The 19,373-nt window shown below is 46.4% G+C and overlaps 2 protein-coding genes across 4 annotated transcripts in view; one reads left to right on the top strand and one right to left on the bottom strand.

Moving 5' to 3' along the window:
* The window catches only part of PEX14 (peroxisomal biogenesis factor 14), a 68,368-nt gene extending 53,651 nt beyond the window's left edge, over window positions 1–14,717 (bottom strand). Inside the window, exon 1 of the mRNA XM_056508211.1 lies at window positions 14,661–14,717. Within this exon, the coding sequence (XP_056364186.1) occupies window positions 14,661–14,696 (36 nt within the window). The 5' untranslated portion in view covers window positions 14,697–14,717. The remainder of the gene's footprint in view (window positions 1–14,660) is intronic.
* A 36-nt stretch (window positions 14,718–14,753) lies between these two features.
* Window positions 14,754–19,343, top strand: DFFA (DNA fragmentation factor subunit alpha). 3 transcript variants are annotated; one of them, XM_056508212.1, is made up of 6 exons: window positions 14,754–15,027; window positions 15,812–15,973; window positions 16,087–16,217; window positions 16,993–17,182; window positions 17,544–17,698; window positions 18,410–19,343. In XM_056508212.1, the coding sequence occupies exons 1-6, from the start codon at window positions 14,931–14,933 to the stop codon at window positions 18,611–18,613; spliced, it is 939 nt and encodes a 312-aa protein (XP_056364187.1). In that variant the 5' UTR covers window positions 14,754–14,930; the 3' UTR covers window positions 18,614–19,343. The 3 variants fall into 3 exon arrangements, with proteins under 3 accessions (XP_056364187.1, XP_056364188.1, XP_056364189.1); XM_056508213.1 differs by having other exon boundaries at window positions 14,775–15,027; window positions 18,216–19,343; XM_056508214.1 differs by lacking the exon at window positions 18,410–19,343 and adding an exon at window positions 17,835–18,209 and having other exon boundaries at window positions 14,779–15,027.
* The last annotated feature ends 30 nt before the right edge of the window (window positions 19,344–19,373 follow it).

The raw sequence follows: 19,373 nt of genomic DNA, 5'->3' as shown, positions 1-19,373 counted from the left end.
TACGTTATTGATGAACTGTTTGAATGCAAACCTGATTTTTCAATGAGTTTCAACACACTACAGCTTAAAAATGTCTGTGGTACCTTTTAATCCCTGTAGTTCCCAAGCTCTTAAGAAATCTAAACTGAATATAATTTTGCTGTTTCTACACCACAGTTGTCATATCATAAACCCAAAACTTTGATCACAGGTTAATGTTCACAGGCAAATTACATTCAGAAATCAGGTCATCTCCACTGCTGAACCACAGTCGCTTCAGAGCAGAACGCAGAGCTATTCAGCAGTAGCTGCCCATCCTGTGTGGCATTTTGGGACATGCCTGCTATAACAGGCAACAGAAACTGCAAAGAAAAAAGTCAGCTAACACACAACAGAGCCACCTCCACTTACTCCACCCACACTTACACAGTGTGTATGGATATGCACTTTATATATAAACTATGTGCAAATGCCTTGCATGTTTATAGCCAAGAATACTACTTCCAAAGTCCAGCTTTACTGCCGGACAAATCCACTGCCAGCTGAGCCTCCACAGAGCAACAGTGACACCCGATGGCTTTCAGCTCAGCCTTGGGGCACAATTCCCTGGGAGAAGAATCCAGGGGCTCCGTTCCCTCTGTCGACGTGGTGGCCCCAACTCCAATCACCTATCAGAGCAACCCATCAAGGAGCTGAGCTGCAGAGAGATAACACTTGCTGTACGTAGGCACTGCATGTAATTAAGAGTGTGCATAAGTTTCACAGTACATTCTGCATAATTACAGCCCTGCCTGGCACCGCTGCCAGTGCGAGCATGAACACACACGCACACACATAATGTATGCACAATATTGTGCATATGGACTTGGGAAAAGACAGCGAACATTGAAAGTTGCTGGCTGTTGTTTTAAGAGCTGACTCTGCCATTTCTAAGGTTAAGTTTGTGTTTTTTTTGCTGCTCATTACCATTCTTTAACTGTTACAATTTATATCAGCATATAATGTTAAATAATTACAGGGAGCGGAGCTCACTCTAGCGAGGATATAAATGCGCTGTGGGATTCTACAGATTTAAACAAATAACACTCACAGCAGGGGGTGAGCAGATGAATTAGCATTAATATCCTGCCTGGGAGATCCCAGTGCAGTGTTATGGCTTAAATACAGATCTTTTCTGTAACAGTCAATATGACAGCTACTACCAATACAGCACAGCACATCCAGCAGTCAATATACAGCTGCAGCTGAAAGAATGCCCTCGTAATAATCTATACAGCAGCCAGTTAAAATAAATAACTTCCCTTTAACAGCCTATATCACAGCCAACTGCATTAAAACCTTCCCTTTTAAGGTCTATACAATAGTCAGCTAAATGGAAAAATTGGCATCCTTCTTGGCAGCTTCAGAGGGAAGTCAGGCACCAAATGGGTGAGAGACTGAACTCTCCCTTCACTCCTGGGGACGAGGTGTCCCTTGGTGTCCTGGTGGGGAATCTGCTCTGCTCTCCACAGCTCACAGGGAGAGGACAGTTCAGGCCTCCAAAGCCACTACTTCACTGCCTTTCACAAGCAAGTGCACTTACTTTAAACAATAAAGTCTCAAGCCTATTTCTTTCCTGACTGGAATAAGGAATCAGAGCAGAGCTGGCCAGCACACAGATGTGTTTCCTCAGAGTAAAGGCAATGTGCTTTTTTAGCACTTTTACACTAGAGAGATATCCCATATCAGCCTAAAAACAGAACCCAAAGCTCCCTGTTTTAAATCAGTAGCTGCTTTTTCACTCTCTAACAAGAAGCAACAGGCTGAGATAGGCTGAGACTCTGCCTCCCTTGGACCAGAGCACAGCCTTCATTGTGCAACAGCAATTGCAACAGACCATAATATAAATCATGATTACAAAGCACCCAAATCTGAGAACTGAACTGCAGGATCCAAGCCCATGGCCATGGCCATGGCTATGGCTGTCACAAGGCCACTTTCACACTTAGGGTCAAATCCTGTTCCCACATGGACAGATTTTATCCTGGTACTCCTCTACTGGGATGGAGTGGCTGTAAATTCCCACTTGAAATGAACTGCAAAACAAACCTGCAGAACTTCAACAAATTACAACAATACTTCTTGAGGCAAATTAAGAAGTAAAACACAAAAAAAGTCATAAAGCACTTAATACTGAGCTTAGAGTTTACAAACTGCTGTGCAAGCAGTAATAAATCTCCAGAAAATTAAATGTGTAGCTATTTTTGTATTTTCCATACTGCTACGAGAGTTTACCAGTAGAGAATTTTGCCACTAAAATACTACATTTGCTACCTTCCTTTAAATGAAAGGAGATAGACGACAATTTTGTTACAAATAGAAATTATAAAGCAGGAATTGCATTTATTTTTTAAAACTCCACAAATTCAAAACATCTGACTGCTTCCATTTTAAGAAACTGTCCCTTTGGGTATATATTAAAAAAAATAAACATAAACTAGGGGCCTACAATCCCACCAGATGTTTGGCACCTGGAGACTTTTCAAGTAATTGATTAAGAAAGTAATTTTTTTTTTTCAGGTAACAGGAAAAAATTGTGTCTAAAATCTTTCACATTTTCAATGCTGTAATTCTACTTCAGATTTGAAGGGAAGACTGCAGCAACAAACTCATTCCAGCTTACAGCCTCCCAAATTAAAAAAAAAATACACACCACCCCTACTCCAGAAGTCATGGTTTGAAGCTTTAACCATATTTTGCAAAATGACAGTTATTAAAAACAACAAACATGCATCACTGTGAGTCATCTGGTTTCCAACTTCTGAGTCAAAAGGGGCTGATTCCACACAAACTGAAACCTGGCTCTCCGAGGACTCGCATGTTTAACGATTTGTATCTCTGCACCACAGCTTCAGAACAGGATGTGGAAGGAAAGAATGAAAAGGAGGGAGAAAGGGGAGGGGAGAGGAAGAGAAAAAAACACTTTTTACTGGTCCCAGTGTCACTGCAAATAAAGACCACGTCAAGATTTAAACCATAATAATGGAAAGGCTATAAGGTCCCTGCTATAATGTTTCCTCTGATATTCCCTTTCGTAAATGTTCTCTTTATGCTGCCTGCTTGGCAATAATACATGTAATGTTTGTGAAGCAGCCCCGCTGGGGAAGCTGCAGCATATGAAGCTCACACAACACACATTAGAAGCCAGGCAGTTCATTTACCAGTTCCACAACTTTGCTGAGCTCACCCATCATCTTCAGGAGAATGCAACAAACCTGAGGAGACAAGTCATACAAAGCAACCTCCAAATAAATATGTTTATTTGGAAACAGATCTGTGTGTGCCAATGCATGGACACGCAGCTACCTCCTCCTCCAGTGCAACACCTCCCCAGGCTCCCAGCTCCTGCAAGTACAAGCAAGACCCCAAATCCATCCAGAGCCAATGCGACTGGTGACACTGAGCTTCCCCTTGGCACAGCAGGGCAGGAGCATTCCCTGCCGGGAGCTCAGCTCTGCCTTCCCAAAGCAATGGCACCTGCTTGCCTGGCAGGGCCAGTGGGACTCAGCCCCACCTCCACAAGAATCTGGACTGGAATCCCACAGGACACCAGTACTGAATTCCCAAGGGACTGATAGGTGTTCAGCTGACATCAGACTGGAAACCAAGCCATCTCTATGGAATTGTGGCAACCTGAGGGAGAAAGGGGTTTCCAAAAACCCAGTGTTGGGGGGCTGGGGGCAGGCATATCTCAGCCCTGCCTGTAATTCTCAATCACTGCACAGAAAGTATTTATATCCTGTTGGCAGCATGTGCAACCAATGCGACTCCCTATGTCAGAGCTGTCAATTATGGGCTTGACTTATGAGGAAAGATTAAATGAGCTAAATATGTAGAGCTTGGCTAAGAGACCAGGAGGGGGTGAGGGGGAAGGAGAAATGATGTGATAACTGTCTGCAAACATCTGAAGGGTGCAGATGCTTAAGGAGGAAAGGAAACACTTAGGATGCACACAAACAGAAGCAAGCTGGAAGACACAGGAGATTCTATTCTCACTGTATAGCTGGGAATCTCCATGCCAGCAAATGTCCTCTGTGTTGAACTGGATCCCAAGGAATCCATCACTAAGGCCATTCAGCCTGACAAAACACCAGAACACTGACAGCTGAGGAGAGTTCTGCTCTAACCAGATGAAACAAGTAATGTAAAGAAGTGGAAATATTGTGAGTGCCCTGTCTTGCTTCTCTCCAGCTGCAAAATCATTTTACTAAAAACTCATGCATATTTTCTTTGCTATTTTTCCAGACTGACACTTGTCAAAGTGTGTTATAGGGTCACAGCTGGAAAGAAGATGCAGTTTGTACAATGTAACAGAGAGAAGTGCTGTGTAAATGTGCACACAAAACAAAAACAAATAAAAAATCCCCAGTAACTGTTAGGCTATTTGGAAGGATTTACAATGTAAGTGACATATGGAGAAAAACAAGGAACAGGAAAAGCAGTGAAAGTTCCTTCTAAAGTATGATGGTCAGGGACTCCAAATCCAAGATTTATACCATCTCTAAACTTCCTAGTTTGGCAAATCTTGGTTCTGAAGGTGCTGGATCAGAAGAATCTGAAGAATGTATTCCTGTGTGCTGTAGAGAAAGTTCTTTCAGGTTCTTGAATATTCTGCCTTTAGTGCCCCTGCTACTCATTTTTAGTGTCATGAACATATCTGAGGCACAACAAAGGTGCCACAGACACAACAAACGTTTTCAAATGGCATAATCTCCCACATAAGAGTAGGAGAGGAGGGCCAAGAGGAAGGAGGAAGGCAGGAAATGAGGGAAGGTCTCCCACATAGGCAGCTATAATCTTACATGGATCCCAGGCTGCCACCAGATTCTTTCTGATTGCAGGAACAGTGACACAGGCAGTGCCTGGGCAAAAGGAGTCCAAGCCTCCAGTGGTGTTAGAGGCAGGACAGGAATTAACAATCTCTAACAACATTTTTCAGGGTAGGAATTTAATACTGTGGAGTCAAGAGGCACTCCAAAGAACAAATTCCTGCATAAAGTTATTTCAAGAAGCTAAAAAGGCAGCCAGTCACTCTGGTGAGTTCTTTAGCTGCTCCCTCCTCTCCTCAAGCACACGGAACTGTGGGCAATTGCTGCCCTCTACAAGCTGCTCTGCACATAGCAGAACTCCCACATCTGCAGCAGCAACGATGCCTTTATCCCACCTTGATCCCACAACCATCACCAGGGCAGGTACCTCTGCTGTGCCCCCATGCCCACAGCAAGGTGCTCCCTATCCCCTGCCAGCTGAGCAAAGCAGGACACGAGCTGTAGGTGTCCCTCTGTAGGTGTAGCACATTCAGACCCTGAAAACATCACATAAACATTAAAAATTTGGTTTTTTCAAGGGGAAAATGCCAAGTATTATCTCCTACCTGTGTGTCAGTGTGTTTTTCCAGTGTCTCAAAGCACTTTCATTTTACCTTCAATGAGAGACCTGGGATCTCTGGAAGTCAAATCATACCTAACATTATAGAAGATTCCAGCCTAAGTACCTGAACTTTAATTTCTTTGTGTGTTCATAAAGAAGCACTTAGAGTATTACAACTATTTTAAAACCATTTTAAAAGTCTTCTGACCAGTGATGTTGGCTTGTCTGAAAAGGAGTTGCTTTCAGAGCTCTTTTCTGCACAAGTGCACACAAAAGATTATGAACTAACTCCTGCCCCTGTCAGTGACAGAGGAAGGCTGTCCCTGTCCTGGTTGTGCTGCCTCAACCACCACTCTGAAGTGCCATTTAACCTGTCAGCTCCTGGGGACAGCCAGAGCCACCAGCACATTACATACAGGCTGATTTGGTCTTAAACCTGCTTTGGCCTGGGACTTCTCCAAGTTTCTAGCTCTCATTAATACATAATGCTGCAATACAAGTCATATCCCAAACTATTACAGTCTACCCTCTTTTAAAATTGAGATTTAAAGGAATTCCAAACTTTTCTACTGACCTCAAAGGGGCAGTTTAACCTGGTATGACAGTGTTTCTTTGACTGTGCTCACTCAGTTTGCATCTGTGTGCTTGGCACACATTAATATATTTGTCTAAATCAACAAAGTAAAAGGAATCGACAGATGAAGTGAGTGCACTTTGCATGAATGACAAAAGCAGTCAATGAACACCCAGAAGAAAGAGAGAAAAACAGGCAAAACCCAATAACCTTGAACTTATCAGAAGGTCAAACCCAAAAGAGCTCAGCTTGGTAAATCACAGAGCTCTCTTTGCAGCAAACCAAAGGTTATTGTGCCTGGCAGTCACAGAGTCCTGGCTCCCTGTCCATGGCCCAGTAAACCCAAAATCTGCAAAGGAATTGCTCTCCAAGCCTGGTGGAATCACTGGCCAGCACTAGGATGGCACAGCAGCAGCTGCAGGACCTCCCTGAACTGCAGCATCACACACGAGGCTCCTGCCCGGGCAGGGCCTGGAGCTCAGCTCTCCTGCTGACAGGGGGAAATTACCCTGACTAATGTTTCCCTGGGGGCTCTAGGGCAGCTCCTGACTCTGGCTGTCTGGAAATCCCCTCTGGATAGATTCACCTTTGGAGCATCATTCCGGGTATGCCACCACAGAAACACACCCGCTGTAGCAGATGAAGAATCTCTACAGTGGACAGGTACAAATCTGGTCTTAAACAATAAAGGGTGGGAAAATGGATAACAGAAGTGTGATGGGCAATATCCCTCCTGCACACTCCAGTCCCTCACATCATCTCTAGGAAAAAAGTTATTCTCAAAAAAGCAAACAAACAAAAAACCAAAACCAAAAACAAACAAACAAAAAACCCAACCTAAAAAAAACAACCAAAAAAAAAAAAAAAAAAAAAAAACCAACCAAAAAAAAAACCACCATAATTTTCTTCAACTCTAGACTATGACCTTTGAAATGTAAAAGAAATTATAAGGTTATTACAAGGTATCCCTTGTGCTTCAAAAAACAAAGTATGTGTTTTTCAGTGAAATTACCATTTTTGATTTCACTTCAAACAGTGATTTCAGGCAAAGAACTAAAAAAAATTCTCATGTATCTCATTTTTTGTAGGATTTGACAGGGCAAAAAGAGCATCTACCCCTTCATAAGAAGGATATGGATTCTCAATTGCCCAATGATTTGTTTATAGAAAAACAGACTCTGAATATTCTTAACTAACATGAACCACAAGCAGTTCTCTTAAATCTGTAGCATCTCCTCATTCCCACTCATGGTTTAGTTCAAGTGGTAAAGACAACAGTATTTGTTAGCATCAGTCTCCACCAACTTCTAATTACACCAGCTAGAGCTAAAAGTAAAATCTCAATTGCAAAGCTCCTTTGTCTGAAACCTAAATGAAATTTTCTGTACTCACACTCTACTTGAGAGGAAGCTTAACAGAACAGATAAGGTGTAAAATGAGACAACAAACCAGAAAGGATTTAATAATTCTAGTGTCTGTCACTCACTGCAGTGTACCCTGTGATGTTTGCACAAAAAGGGGAGTTAAAAGTGTCCTGGCCATTACCCTGACCCTTAAATATTTGAAAATCAATTTAACAAAGGGTGGAGAAAAGCCACGAGGGCTCCAGCACATTCCAACACACTCTACACTAATTGCTATAGAGGCAGCAGTAATTCTTGTTAACTTGTACCTTTCGACAGCCTGTAAAAAAGGAATAAAATGTCCACATTTCAGTGTTAACTGGTCTCATCTGCAGCAAGAAACAGAAAGAAACAGAACATGCTAAAAATAAAAGAAGAAAAATTAAATAATCTGCAAAAGAATCATGATCCAGGGATTCTGTAACTTAGTGAGCAACCAAGAAAATGTTTTACATTTTTAACCAGTACTTTCCCATTTACAACTAGTACTTCTTCCAGATCCCAAGCAGCAGCTGGGGAAGGAGTTTGTTTTGTGGCAGAAAAAACCCCAAACAAACAAGCAGCACCTTGAAAGCCTCACTGACAACTCTCCTTTCCTAGGTTCTCCCTGCAGCCCAGGTTCCTGCTGGGGCCTCCTACAGGCATAGGCTTCATAGTCGGAATTTAGGCTGCAGCAGATTGGGCAGAAAGCAAAGGTCAACAGAAAAACATTCAAGCTCGTGGTAACACCTCAAAAGCAGCTCAGGATGGTTAAAAAGCTACAAGACTCTGCCAGTGAGAAACAGAACAAGCTAAACAGATTATTTAAATACATTCTGGAGAGAGATTAGACCAAGGAAACAGATTCCTGATGTAAAGGGGACTCTCTACTGGTTCAGCCTCACTGAAAGAGAGTTTGTCCTATGCAGTTACATCCTTTGCACACCCCAGGACTCTGAGTGGCTGAAAGAAGACAAACCTATTCCAATTCCACAAGTGTTCAGAGGTTTATCAGGGGTGCTGCTGCAAGCAGCAGGGGATACAGCAGTGCTCACTGATAAGCCAGGCTCAAGGAGAAGCTGAGCCTGGCTGCCCATGACAAACGTGGCTGTAAACAGCAGCAGAGCGAGATGCTGACACTCTCTGAACACAAGGTTACATTCCCACTCCACAGCTCCACGGCAGATTTTAATGGGCCTCAACAGGCAGGCAGGAAAATGAGTGCCTGCTGTGCTGCAGTGATGGAATGGTGGCTGTCCCAGCCCTCCTCTCACCCCTGGCACTGCCCAACACACTGACCTCTGCTAGGGAGGAGCCTCCAGCTGGGACACTTCATTGCAAGGACACTGCACAACTCAAGGCACTAATGGCATGATTGTGGAGTCTCTTATCTCCAGTTTGGTGGTTCAAAATATCAAATGTGAATGGGAGAAAGATCAGTTTGGATTGTGACGTGAGTTTTTAGGGCTGCATTCTGAAGGCCTCAGTAAGACCATAAACCTTTGAAAGGTACCCTGGAAGACCCAAATGCAGGACACAAAATGATGTGTCAGCCTGGCTCTGACAGGATCTTGCAGAATGTTGAAGTCCTTGTGCAAACAACCAGGAATCCTGGCTTCTCCTGGGTTCCTGCTGGAAGCAGTAGGGTGCAGGCAGGGGTACAGGGTGGGCAGAAGGCAGTGTCCCCATGCACAGCGCAAGGATAGTGTCCATTAGAACCACAAATCCAATACAAAACCAGCTTGGGACTGTAACAACTTCTGCTGATACGATGCAAGATGCTGTAATTCTACTGCTTTCTCATTCTTGTGTGCTGCTGCGATCCAAACAGCTCTGTCCTGTGAAGCATTGAATCCTTCCAGTCACCAATAAAGTCAAAAAGGCTGAGGGGGTGCAGAGCAGAGTTTGATCATTCTCTTCCTCCTCTGCACTCCCCAAGTGCTTACCAGCAAAAGTGAAGTCCAGGCTGAGAGCCCCGAGCACACAGCCCCCCCACAGCCCTGCTGGATCGGTGCCACTGGTCTCTGGGGTTTCCCTGAACGCTTTTATGACACACACCATGTGCCTAGAGCCTGGTTTATGGGCCAGCATCTCCTGTGTGTGTGGAAGGCAGCGTGCAGGATCCTGGCCACAGGGAAGCCACAGCAGGGTGGTAGAAGTCAGGTCATCTGGCTCACAGACCTGCACTGCTCATTTAATAAGTCTACAGAGCAGCAGATGGAAGCAATAATGACTCCTAAACAAACATGAACTCCCAAACAAATGTGACAAAGACTGTAAGAGTTTATTATTTTTAAAAAATTAATGAAAAAAATAAGAAGGAAACCTCCACCTTCCGGAGGGCTCTAATTAGCTCACATGCTAGACTGACCATCGTGAGAGTAAAAGTTTATGTTGGAGTTCCTTAAGAGTCTAAATAATTTTATGTAGTAAGAATATCCACCCAAACAGAAAGATATACAACTGCTGCACAGTTCCTCTGAGCAATTCTGCAGTCACATATACAGCAAGAAATTAATTATGTCTAAGGTAATGTTAAAATCTGCCTTAAGAAGGAACAAGGTGTTGGCCAGCACAGGCTGTGATGATCTGCTGCCTGCCCTGACCTTTCTAAGGGAGGGACAACCAACTCCTCCAAAAACAAACCACCAAATCATCACAAAGCACACGGTGTCCATAACTCCAGGTAATCTCATGTACAGGTGTCCATGCAATTAAAGATGGCACAATATCACTAGAGAGACTGCCACTGGAACAGAACTCACAAACAGCCTGTTCATGAGATGCATTATACTGACTTTTCTCAGTTCAGTCTTTACTCACATCTCTCTTTTTTAAAAATCATCTCCTGGGTTCTCTAGGTCAGAGTTACTTGGTAAAAATACTTTGAGATGGCCAGTGCCACAAGTACTTGAGTCTTCTCCCTGCAAACAGCCATGATAACAAATAAAAGCTGAAGAAATATAGAGATTTGTATATTCAGGACAAAAGCAGTGGCTAAGAATTTTGTCAAGGTTTTGGCTGACTTATAGATGCCTGAAGAGGAAGGAAGGAAAAAAAAGCCCAAGGTTGTAAAAAGCCATATACTAAAGCTCTAGGAGTAGTGGCTCACTTCCCACTCTGCATCACCATAAAAGAGCAAACGAAACAGGGGTCTCTTAATTATCCTCATACACAGAAAATCCCAGGGTCCTTTCCAAAATGCTCCTAGAGTAAAAACATTGGATTACATGCACTGCCAGCTGACAAACATTTCTAAGCTCACTTTGAGTGCCCCTGAATATAAAGACACTTGAATGAGGTCTGTGAGCAGCAGAGGAGTTTTGTCAGAGTACAGCACTATGAATCTGTTGCACAGGGCTTTCTTCAGACTCTTTCCTAAACAAGAGCCTCTGAACAAGAGCACAGGCTCGGGGCAGCCCATGGCCCTGGTGGCCCAGGTGGGACCCCAGGTGGCCCCGGTGACCCAGGTGGCCCAGGTGGAACCCCAGGCTCAGGGAGGCTGTGGCCACAGATCAGAACTGAGATGTGAACAGCACGGCCACCTGGGCCAGTTCAAACCTTTTCCACCACGCACGAGCTCCTCAGAAAAGCAAAACAAAGGCTGAAAAATGAAGCGGCCAAGAGAACAACTCGTGTTATCGACAAGAGATTCTCGGCTGCTTCTGCAGGAACTCACCAGCGGCTCCCGGGACGCGGCGCTGTCCCTGTCGGGGGCAGGGCAGGAGGCAGCCTGTGAGCACAGAAACACACAGTGAGGTCACATTGCCACCCCATGGACAGCGCCAGCATAGCGGCTGGGAGGCTGCTGCGAGCGCCCCGCGCCTGCTGTGCCAGCAGCAGCACTTCTGTGCAGGACTAACAGAAAAAGGTATTAACTCCCCATTTAAAATAAGGGAATTAACAGAATCTGCAGAACTGATTTTAGGGAGTCAGAGTGACAAGCAGCAAGACTCCTGAGAGATGGCATGGCAGCAGTGGCCACTGGAACACAAATTTTCTAATACTTCTCCCATTTCCAGGATCCAGTAATGCACCCTTTTGTTTTCTGAACCATTCTTCTAAAGATTTCTAAACAACCATAATTTACTTAAGCCTCACAAACTGTCAGCAGTACCAGGACCATCCTTCCTTCTCACACTTAATTAAGAGATGAAGTTTTGTCCTCCAGATATTCCAAATTTTTATGCACATACCTCATCTTCAAAGTACCTCAATATTTATTTTTCCCATTTGCAAAACACACAAAAACAATATAGATAAAATAAGTATTTACCACAAGAGGGTGCCAGAAACTCAAATATACTGCAATTCATCTGCTTCCAGACAAGGATCATCACCACGACCCAGCCAGACCTCCCAGCTGGGCAGGGATTCTCTGGGATCACTTGCCATAACCTCTGGGTGGGAAGAAGGAAGGAAGGACCCACCACTGAATTCATATCCTCAGGAAATTCCCAGAGCAAAGTATTTAGCATTAAAGAAACACTGATAGCCAAGACAAATCTGAAATTGCTTATCCAGTTCAAAGGCTACACCATCATCTTGCTCTTCTCTTTCTTTTACTATAAAAACACAGTAACAGAGAGACAGGATCTTTTCTTTTGCTTATTTTTAGTGAAGACACTGCTAAAGGCCTAAGGAACATGATTTCTAAACAAAACGAAGTATTTTAAAATCTCTGCCAGAAATATTTATTGCCTTTAGAACATAATTCTATCTGCATAAACTATTTCATTTGAACTGCAGTACTCCCCTCTCCCTGCACTGCTTGAGGCAATGTATTAATTCATGAGAATGAGAAAATTAAACTAAGAAAAACTGATAATAAGCCATAAGACATCTGACACTCCCTTTTCAGCATCTAAATTAATTTGATTTGTAACAGAAAACATGATGGGCCCCAAACATAAACATGTTAAGTGAGGCAGTGCCACTACTCACAGCCTCGTGTTGAAAGCTTGGCAATAAATAAGCAAACATCACCAGCAGCAGAAAGCAAATATTTTATTAAATTCTCTAAACGTTTAGAGTGCAATGGGGACAACTTTCTATAAGCATTGATAACAGTGTCAAAACTGCAATGGTTGTGTAAGAGGAGCGGTGTTTACATTCTGTGAGACTTGAAAAGATATTTTCATTGGTTTGTTTAATTCTGAGAGTGTCCCCTTGAAAAGTCACCCATATCCTTCAATCACATCCCCTCTTTCCAGGCAAAGCTGTAGTACTTTCCCAAATTCCACCCAAGCCCCCAGGATCTGAGAGCACTGAACACTTGTCAGAGTTCTGGATGAGGAATGTATAGGAGATTTTACCATCTCTGTAGGAGATGGTAAAAAAAACTTAAGAGAATCACAGAAAACTTTGGCGTGAAGGGACCTTAAGGACCATCTCATTCCAACCCCCTGCCTGGGCTGGGACACCTCCTATAGGATGGGGACACCTGTCCCCAGCAGGCAGGGCCAAGCTGGGGCAGCAGGAGCAGCCCCTGAGCCCCCTGAGGCACACAAGGGGAAGGAGGAGGAAGAGGAGGCTGGAGCAGGAGCACCTCTGTGGTGTGCCAGGGCTGTGGTCAGGGCTCAGGTCACTGTGCTGTCCAGCAGCTGGCCCAGAGGCTCCTCACACACCTGACACAGGGCAGACACCAAAAGGAGTGTGAGTAACTCGCTCTGGCCTGAGGATCCAGCAGTGCTGCACACAATGAACAGAACCTGATTCTTCATCTTTGCCTTTAAAACCCAGAGCGTTCTCTGGCTACATTCATGAGGCCTGTTAAAAAGCAAGACTTTCCCATTTCCAAACATTGAACCTTATTCTGAGGTAAAGCAACACAAATAAATGGGGCAAGTTTAAGTGTGCAGTGGGAAAATGCAAAATCCAAACTGAAAGGAAACTGCATGTTTTTTAGGTAACCACATTAACCAGATGTCTGTCTGAGAAACTGCCAGCCCAGCAGACTGCCCAGGTGCCTTATGCACCAGTTACAGATTGCTTCAGGTTTCCTCATTCTGGAAGCATTCTCTTGAAGGGATGGACTGTAACACCTGCACCTCAGACTGGGGCTGACGAAAACATATGGCTGATGCAAAGCTGCCCTGCCTCCTGAGAGTTTGGTAACTCGGCCTTTCACAATCCATATCTGTGCTGGTTAGCACACTTGGTACAGATTTTATGTAATTTATTCCCATTTCAGCTTAGTTTAGTAGCCTTCCCTACAAACTCAGCCTCCTCAGTCCAAAACAAAGGGATCAACAGAGAAATTCATGGTTGTTTCACCAAATCTGGACAGATCTGAGTGATTGCACATAACAATGGGTCACTGGCAGGCTGCCCTGTTTTCTTCCCAGCCAAACCTTCCCCTCCTGCTGCTGCAGTGGGACCCTGGGGGCACTGAAAGGATTTTACCAAATCCCATTGGCACCACACACTCAGGAACCTGTCCAGGAGAGTGGGGAGATGATGGAGCTCCAGGAGGCCACAGAACTTGAGGTGGGCTGAGCTTGTAGAGAAATACAAGTGACTGTAGACCATGAAGAGGACAGTGTGAGTGAGACGAAGCCTAAACTGTACACACCTTCATCACACCTACACTACAGAATCCAGCTTGGAAGAGGCCTTCAAGAAAATAAGAATATATACTACATACAACTCCATCATGCTTCTGTTTTTTCCTCTGGCTGCCCCATTCATTTAATGTACCACTTTAAAAATATCTTAAGCTTTTAGTGTTTCTTGAGCACCAAAAACAGTGAACTTGTATTTCTCTTTTGCTCTCCCCATCCAGCTTTGCCCTTTCATGCTCTCGGCTCAAGAATCTCCTTCCGTCCCTCGCCTTTGCAAGGCAGAGACAATATTTTTGTCTAACTAGTCATAGGATCACAGAATATTCTGGGTTAGAAGGGACCCACAAGGATCATCGAGTCCAACTCTCACCCTACACAGGGCTCCACCGAGTTTTATAACCCAGCTGCACACTGCCCCCTTTCTCTCAGGCCGTGTTTGTATTTATTCTTCTCCCATTCAAGTGCTTGATGAGTTCCACACACAAACCTCAATGCCAACACGCCTGTGCCCCGGGCCCGGCCTGCACACCCCGCAGGCAGCCCCGCACAGCGGCTGCAGGCACAGAGCGCGGAGCCCGGGTACAGCACCGAGTCCGGGTGCCGCTCCGAGCCCGGCTGCAGCACTGGGCCCGCCGCACACGAGCCGGTCCTGCGGCCGGTCCCGCGGCCGGTCCCGCGGCCGGTCCCGCGGCCGGTCCCGCAGCAGGTCCCGCAGCGCCCCGGGCCCGGCCCGGCCCGGCCCGACCCCCTCACCTGCCCCGGCTGCTCCGCTCGCTCCGCGGCCGCCATCTTCCCAGGCGCGCCCAATCCATCCCCGAGCGCCGCTGCAGCGCCCCCTCCGCTCCGCTCCCAGGCACGGCCAGTCGAGCGCCGGCGCCGCGATGGTTCCCGCGGGGGCGCCGCCGGTGCCGTGAGTGCCCGGCCTCAGGCGGACCGGGCCGGGCCGGGCCGGGCCGGTCGGATCGCCGGCAGCAGCGCCTTCCCATCCGGGAAAAGCCGCTGGGGCACTGCCGAGCAGAGCTGATGGCGGCGCGTCTGAAGCGGTGTGTGGTGCGGCGGCGGGACGGGCTGGAGCAGCACGGCGTGGCCGCGTCCTGCCTGAGGGAACTGCGCGACAAAGGTGGGCGGCGGGACCCGCTGAGGGACCGGCTGTGGGACCGGCTGTGGGACCGGTTGGGAGCCCGCTGGGACCGGCTGTGGGACCCGCTGTGGGACTGGCTTTGGGATCTGCTGTGAGACCGGCTGTGGGACTGGTTGGGAGCCCGCTGGGACCGGCTGTGGGACCGGCTGTGGGATCCGCTGTAGGACCAGCTGTGGGACCGGCTGTGGGACCGGCTGTGGGATCCGCTGTGGGACCGGCTGTGGGGTCTGCTGTGGGACCGGCTGTGGGACTGGTTGGGAGCCCGCTGGGACCGGCTGTGGGACCGGCTGTGGGATCCGCTGTAGGACCAGCTGTGGGATCCGCTGTGGGACCGGCTGTGGGGTCTGCTGTGGGACCGGCTGTGGGACTGGTTGGGAGCCCGCTGGGACCGGCTGTGGGATCCGCTGTGGTATCCCCTGTGGGACCGGCTGTGGGACCTGCTGTGGGACTGGTTGGGAGCCCGCTGGGACCCGCTGTGGGATCCGCAGTGGGACCCACTGTGGGACCGGCTGTAGGACTGCCTGTGGGACACAGTGTGAGCCCCCCTGTGGGACTTGCTGTGGGATCTACCGGGACTCGCTGTGGGACCGGTTGGGAGCCCTGCTGGGACCTGCTGTGGGATCCAGCTAATGTGCAGCACTGTGAGGAGACAGGTGTCAGTCTCCAGCTTCAGTCACTGAGAGTTGCCTGTCTTTTGTGCTGGGGGTAATAAAAGGGCAGTGTCACTTTTATCATTCTGTTAAGTATTTTTTCTGTTCTGCAGCTTGTGGTGTTCTGGCTATTGACAAGGCCCGGGAACCCATCACCTTGGTGCTGGCAGAAGATGGAACCATTGTGGATGACGAGGATTACTTCTTGTGTTTGCCATCTAACACCAAGTTTGTGGCACTGGCCAAGGACGAGAAATGGTCTGGCAAAAGCTTAGGTATGCTGTGAGTGAGGAAGCTGGAAGGGGAGGTGTGTTTGGTATACACCTACTGCCATTAGGCAGTGTCAGGTGATCAGGAATGACCCATGAACTGGTGACTCTTGTGTCAGACAGTGGAACATCCTGGCTCTCGGAGTCTGTGGATGAAGTGGACAGTGCTGCTGAGAAGTGGAAGCAGCTGGCCAGGCAGCTGAAGGATGACCTGTCCAATATCATCCTGATGTCTGAAGAAGACCTTCAGGTACAGTGGGGAAACCCCAGTCCCTGTCCTTGCATCTGCCCATCATCCATTTCTCCGCAGAGAACAGAATCAATAAACAAGAGCTCAGGCTTAATTCAGCTGCTGCTTTTGGCTCTTGGTGCCAGAGTCAAACCTCTGCTTGAAGGGAAGTATTCTAGTGTCCAAGGATGCTCTTAATCCCCAACTATCCCTCACAGTGTGTTGTTCCAATTCTGGCAGTGGGAGGGCAAAAAGTTGAGATTTGGCCAAATGACAGCTGAATTCAGCTCATTCCTTAAAGCCAGACACGTGTGTAACATGCACAGGAGAGGCTGAGCAGCAGGCCAGGTCTGTCTGCTTCAGAGGGCTTTGAAGAACTGCTGTCACTTTCCAGAGCTGATTGATTCAAGTTTCTGACTGCTTAACACCCTGTCTGTGGTGAGGCATGGCAATAACTGTCCCTTCTTGTCCTCCCCAATGTGCAGCTTCCCAGGTGCCAGGCTACTGCCTTTGCTTTGAGTATTTCCATGCACTGTGAAGAAGTAGTGCTTTGCCATTAGTTTTCAAGATTTCTGTTAAAATTGCGCATGATTCCACACCTTCTTGGATGCCTTTTGGCTTTCAGTAAAAAATGCTGCCTGATGGAATGCCACTGCAGCCTCTCAGAACTCAGGGGACTTGCTATGGCAAGAAACCTTGTGGAACATGCTTGGTTTCAGAAGGGTTTATACATTCTGTCTGTACTACAATTAGTGCCATGAAATGAGTTACTCAGGAGCCCTCTCAATGTTTTAAGGTGCTTATTGATGTGCCACACTCTGACCTGGCAGAAGAACTTGCTCAAAGTGAAACCAAAATCCAAGTGCTGCAGGACACCCTGCAGCAGGTGCTGGACAGACGAGAAGAAGAGCGTCAGTCAAGGCAGCTCCTAGAACTCTACCTAGAGGCCTTGAAAACTGAAGACAGTGTCTTAAGCAAAGTTGCAGGTAGGGAGCATTTGTATGCTAGAGAAGGAGGTTTTCAGCTCCTACTGGGTGGAATAAATAAAGTAGAGTGAGTAATTTGTTCACCACTGTTAAATGGGGTTGATGCTGGAGTAGGTGTAGTGTAAGAATTCTCTGACCAGAGCCCTCTCACTGCTGTGTCACATTTCTCATAAAGCCTGAAAGCAGAATACAGGAGAAAAGCTTAGGTCACATAGTCCTCCTTAACATTATGGATTTCTTAAGTTCCAGGATGCACCTAGATTGGATGTGTATTTATTAATCTCACAACCATCAAAGCAGTCCAGGCCACTTTTCCTGTCCTGTGTTTGTTAGGGGCTGTACTGATTCTGCTCATTTTCAGAACCTCAGGCTGCACCAAGGAAGGAGATTGATGTGGTTGACATAGGTACCAGCAGCACAGATTCTTCAGCCACAACAGCACTAAGCAACCAGGTCCTTGCTGCTTTGAAGGAGAAACCTGCTCCAGAGCTCGGCTTGGACAGTCAGGATCTAGAGGTGGGTGAGAATGACACAACCATATTCTGGCACACTGAAGGACAGGCTATAGGGGAAGCTGTCCTTGCTTCTAGAAGCTCTGATGTCAGTAGATCTGTTTCAAAGTGCTGAAATTTAATTAATTTCTCTTCCTCAGTAACACTACCCCTGGCTTGGAGCTCCTCTGTAACAGCCAGCTGACACTGTTCCACACACTGTGTTCTGTCCTCTAAAAAGCCATAAAATAAGTTTGGGTTTGGTCTTTGCCAAATCAGCCAGCTGTCCTACCAGCAAAGTTCTTTGGTTTTTTTGTATGCTTATTCATCTAGCTATGTTTCTTTTATATATCCCAAATCAAATAAAAGCCTCCTTACTTTGGAAAAAAAAAAAAAAAAGTAAATATAGCTTGGAAAGGAAAGCCTAGATAAACTGTAACCATTTAGGAAGGTATTCTTTCAAGCTGTGATCTTGCTGCTCTTGCTTTTTCCTGCTGTGGAAAATAAGTAACTGCTTTTTCTTCCTTTGAACGCCTGAACAGAGCTCCAAGCACTGAGTGCTGGCAAATTTCTGGAAATCCACTAGCCCATGGGATAGGTGATGAAAGCTGGGAACATCTCCAGTCCCAAAATGCCAATACTAAACTTTGATGCCTGGTTCCTGCTGTTGTTATGTCAGCAGAGGGCTGGTGGCTGGGGAGTCAGTAGAAAAGACTGTTAATCTGTCTTGCTGCAGCTGGTGTTGAAGGAGGACGCAGCAGCCCTGGCCTCGGCCCTGGGCTGGGACAAGCAGAAGGCTGGAGCTGTGCAGGCAGCCTGTGAGCAGGAGCTCTCCAAGCGCCTCCGACAGGTGCAGGCTCTGCACTCCCTCCGCAGCACGTCCAAGGGCAAGAAGGCGCTTCCCTGGGGAGACTGGCCCAGTGCAAAACGCAGAAAATGACACTGCAGGGCAGCTTGCAGTTTGGGTTTGCTTTTGCATTAGAATCAATATAAGCAAAGACACATCCTGGGAACCATAGTTTGCTGGTCATACTGTGGTCTGGCTATGGAACAACTAAAATCTGGATATTGTCCTGTGGCTTAAATTCCTCTGGTGATTTGAATTGTGTAAGCAAAGGGATTTTGACTTTTTGCAGAATGCTAGGACAATGGTATTGCTAAGCACAGCATGTAAAAGTGTTCAGCTTACAATACCTGGTTGGTGGCCAGAAGCTTCCATCTGATAATGGTGGATGCAGCTCCTGAAGCCCCAGGCAGGTTGCTTACTTTGTTCTCCCACCATTTTCAGTGTAAAAAGGATGGAGGATCTCTGGAAGACACTTTGAGGCACTGTTATTGATCAGGGCAGAGAGACTCCAGCCTGGGATCTAGAAACTTGAATTCTCACACTGATTTAATCAGCTAAAGTAAATTCAAAGTCCTTCAACTTCAGTGCTTTTCCTGTAAGGAACTCCTGCCTCTTAGATGCTGTGTAAGAGCTATCATGTAAAACACAGCAAAGGTGGAAATAATTGCTTTGTAAGGCTGTGTGACGGAAGACTTGCATTTGGCTGCTGTCTTATTCTCCTAATCATTAGTGTAGCATCATGATACTTTTGTATTAGCTGGCTTATTTTTAAATTTGTTAAAATCTTTTTTTTTCTAATATCAATAAAGCCTTTTTATCTTACTGTTGGACTAGTTTTGATATTTCCACCAGC

Source organism: Oenanthe melanoleuca, chromosome 21 (assembly GCF_029582105.1).
Source record: "Oenanthe melanoleuca isolate GR-GAL-2019-014 chromosome 21, OMel1.0, whole genome shotgun sequence".
Classification (NCBI taxonomy): Eukaryota; Metazoa; Chordata; class Aves; order Passeriformes; family Muscicapidae; genus Oenanthe; species Oenanthe melanoleuca.
The sequence above is the reverse complement of the archived record's forward strand: the minus strand, read 5'-3'. Positions and strand labels throughout refer to the sequence as shown.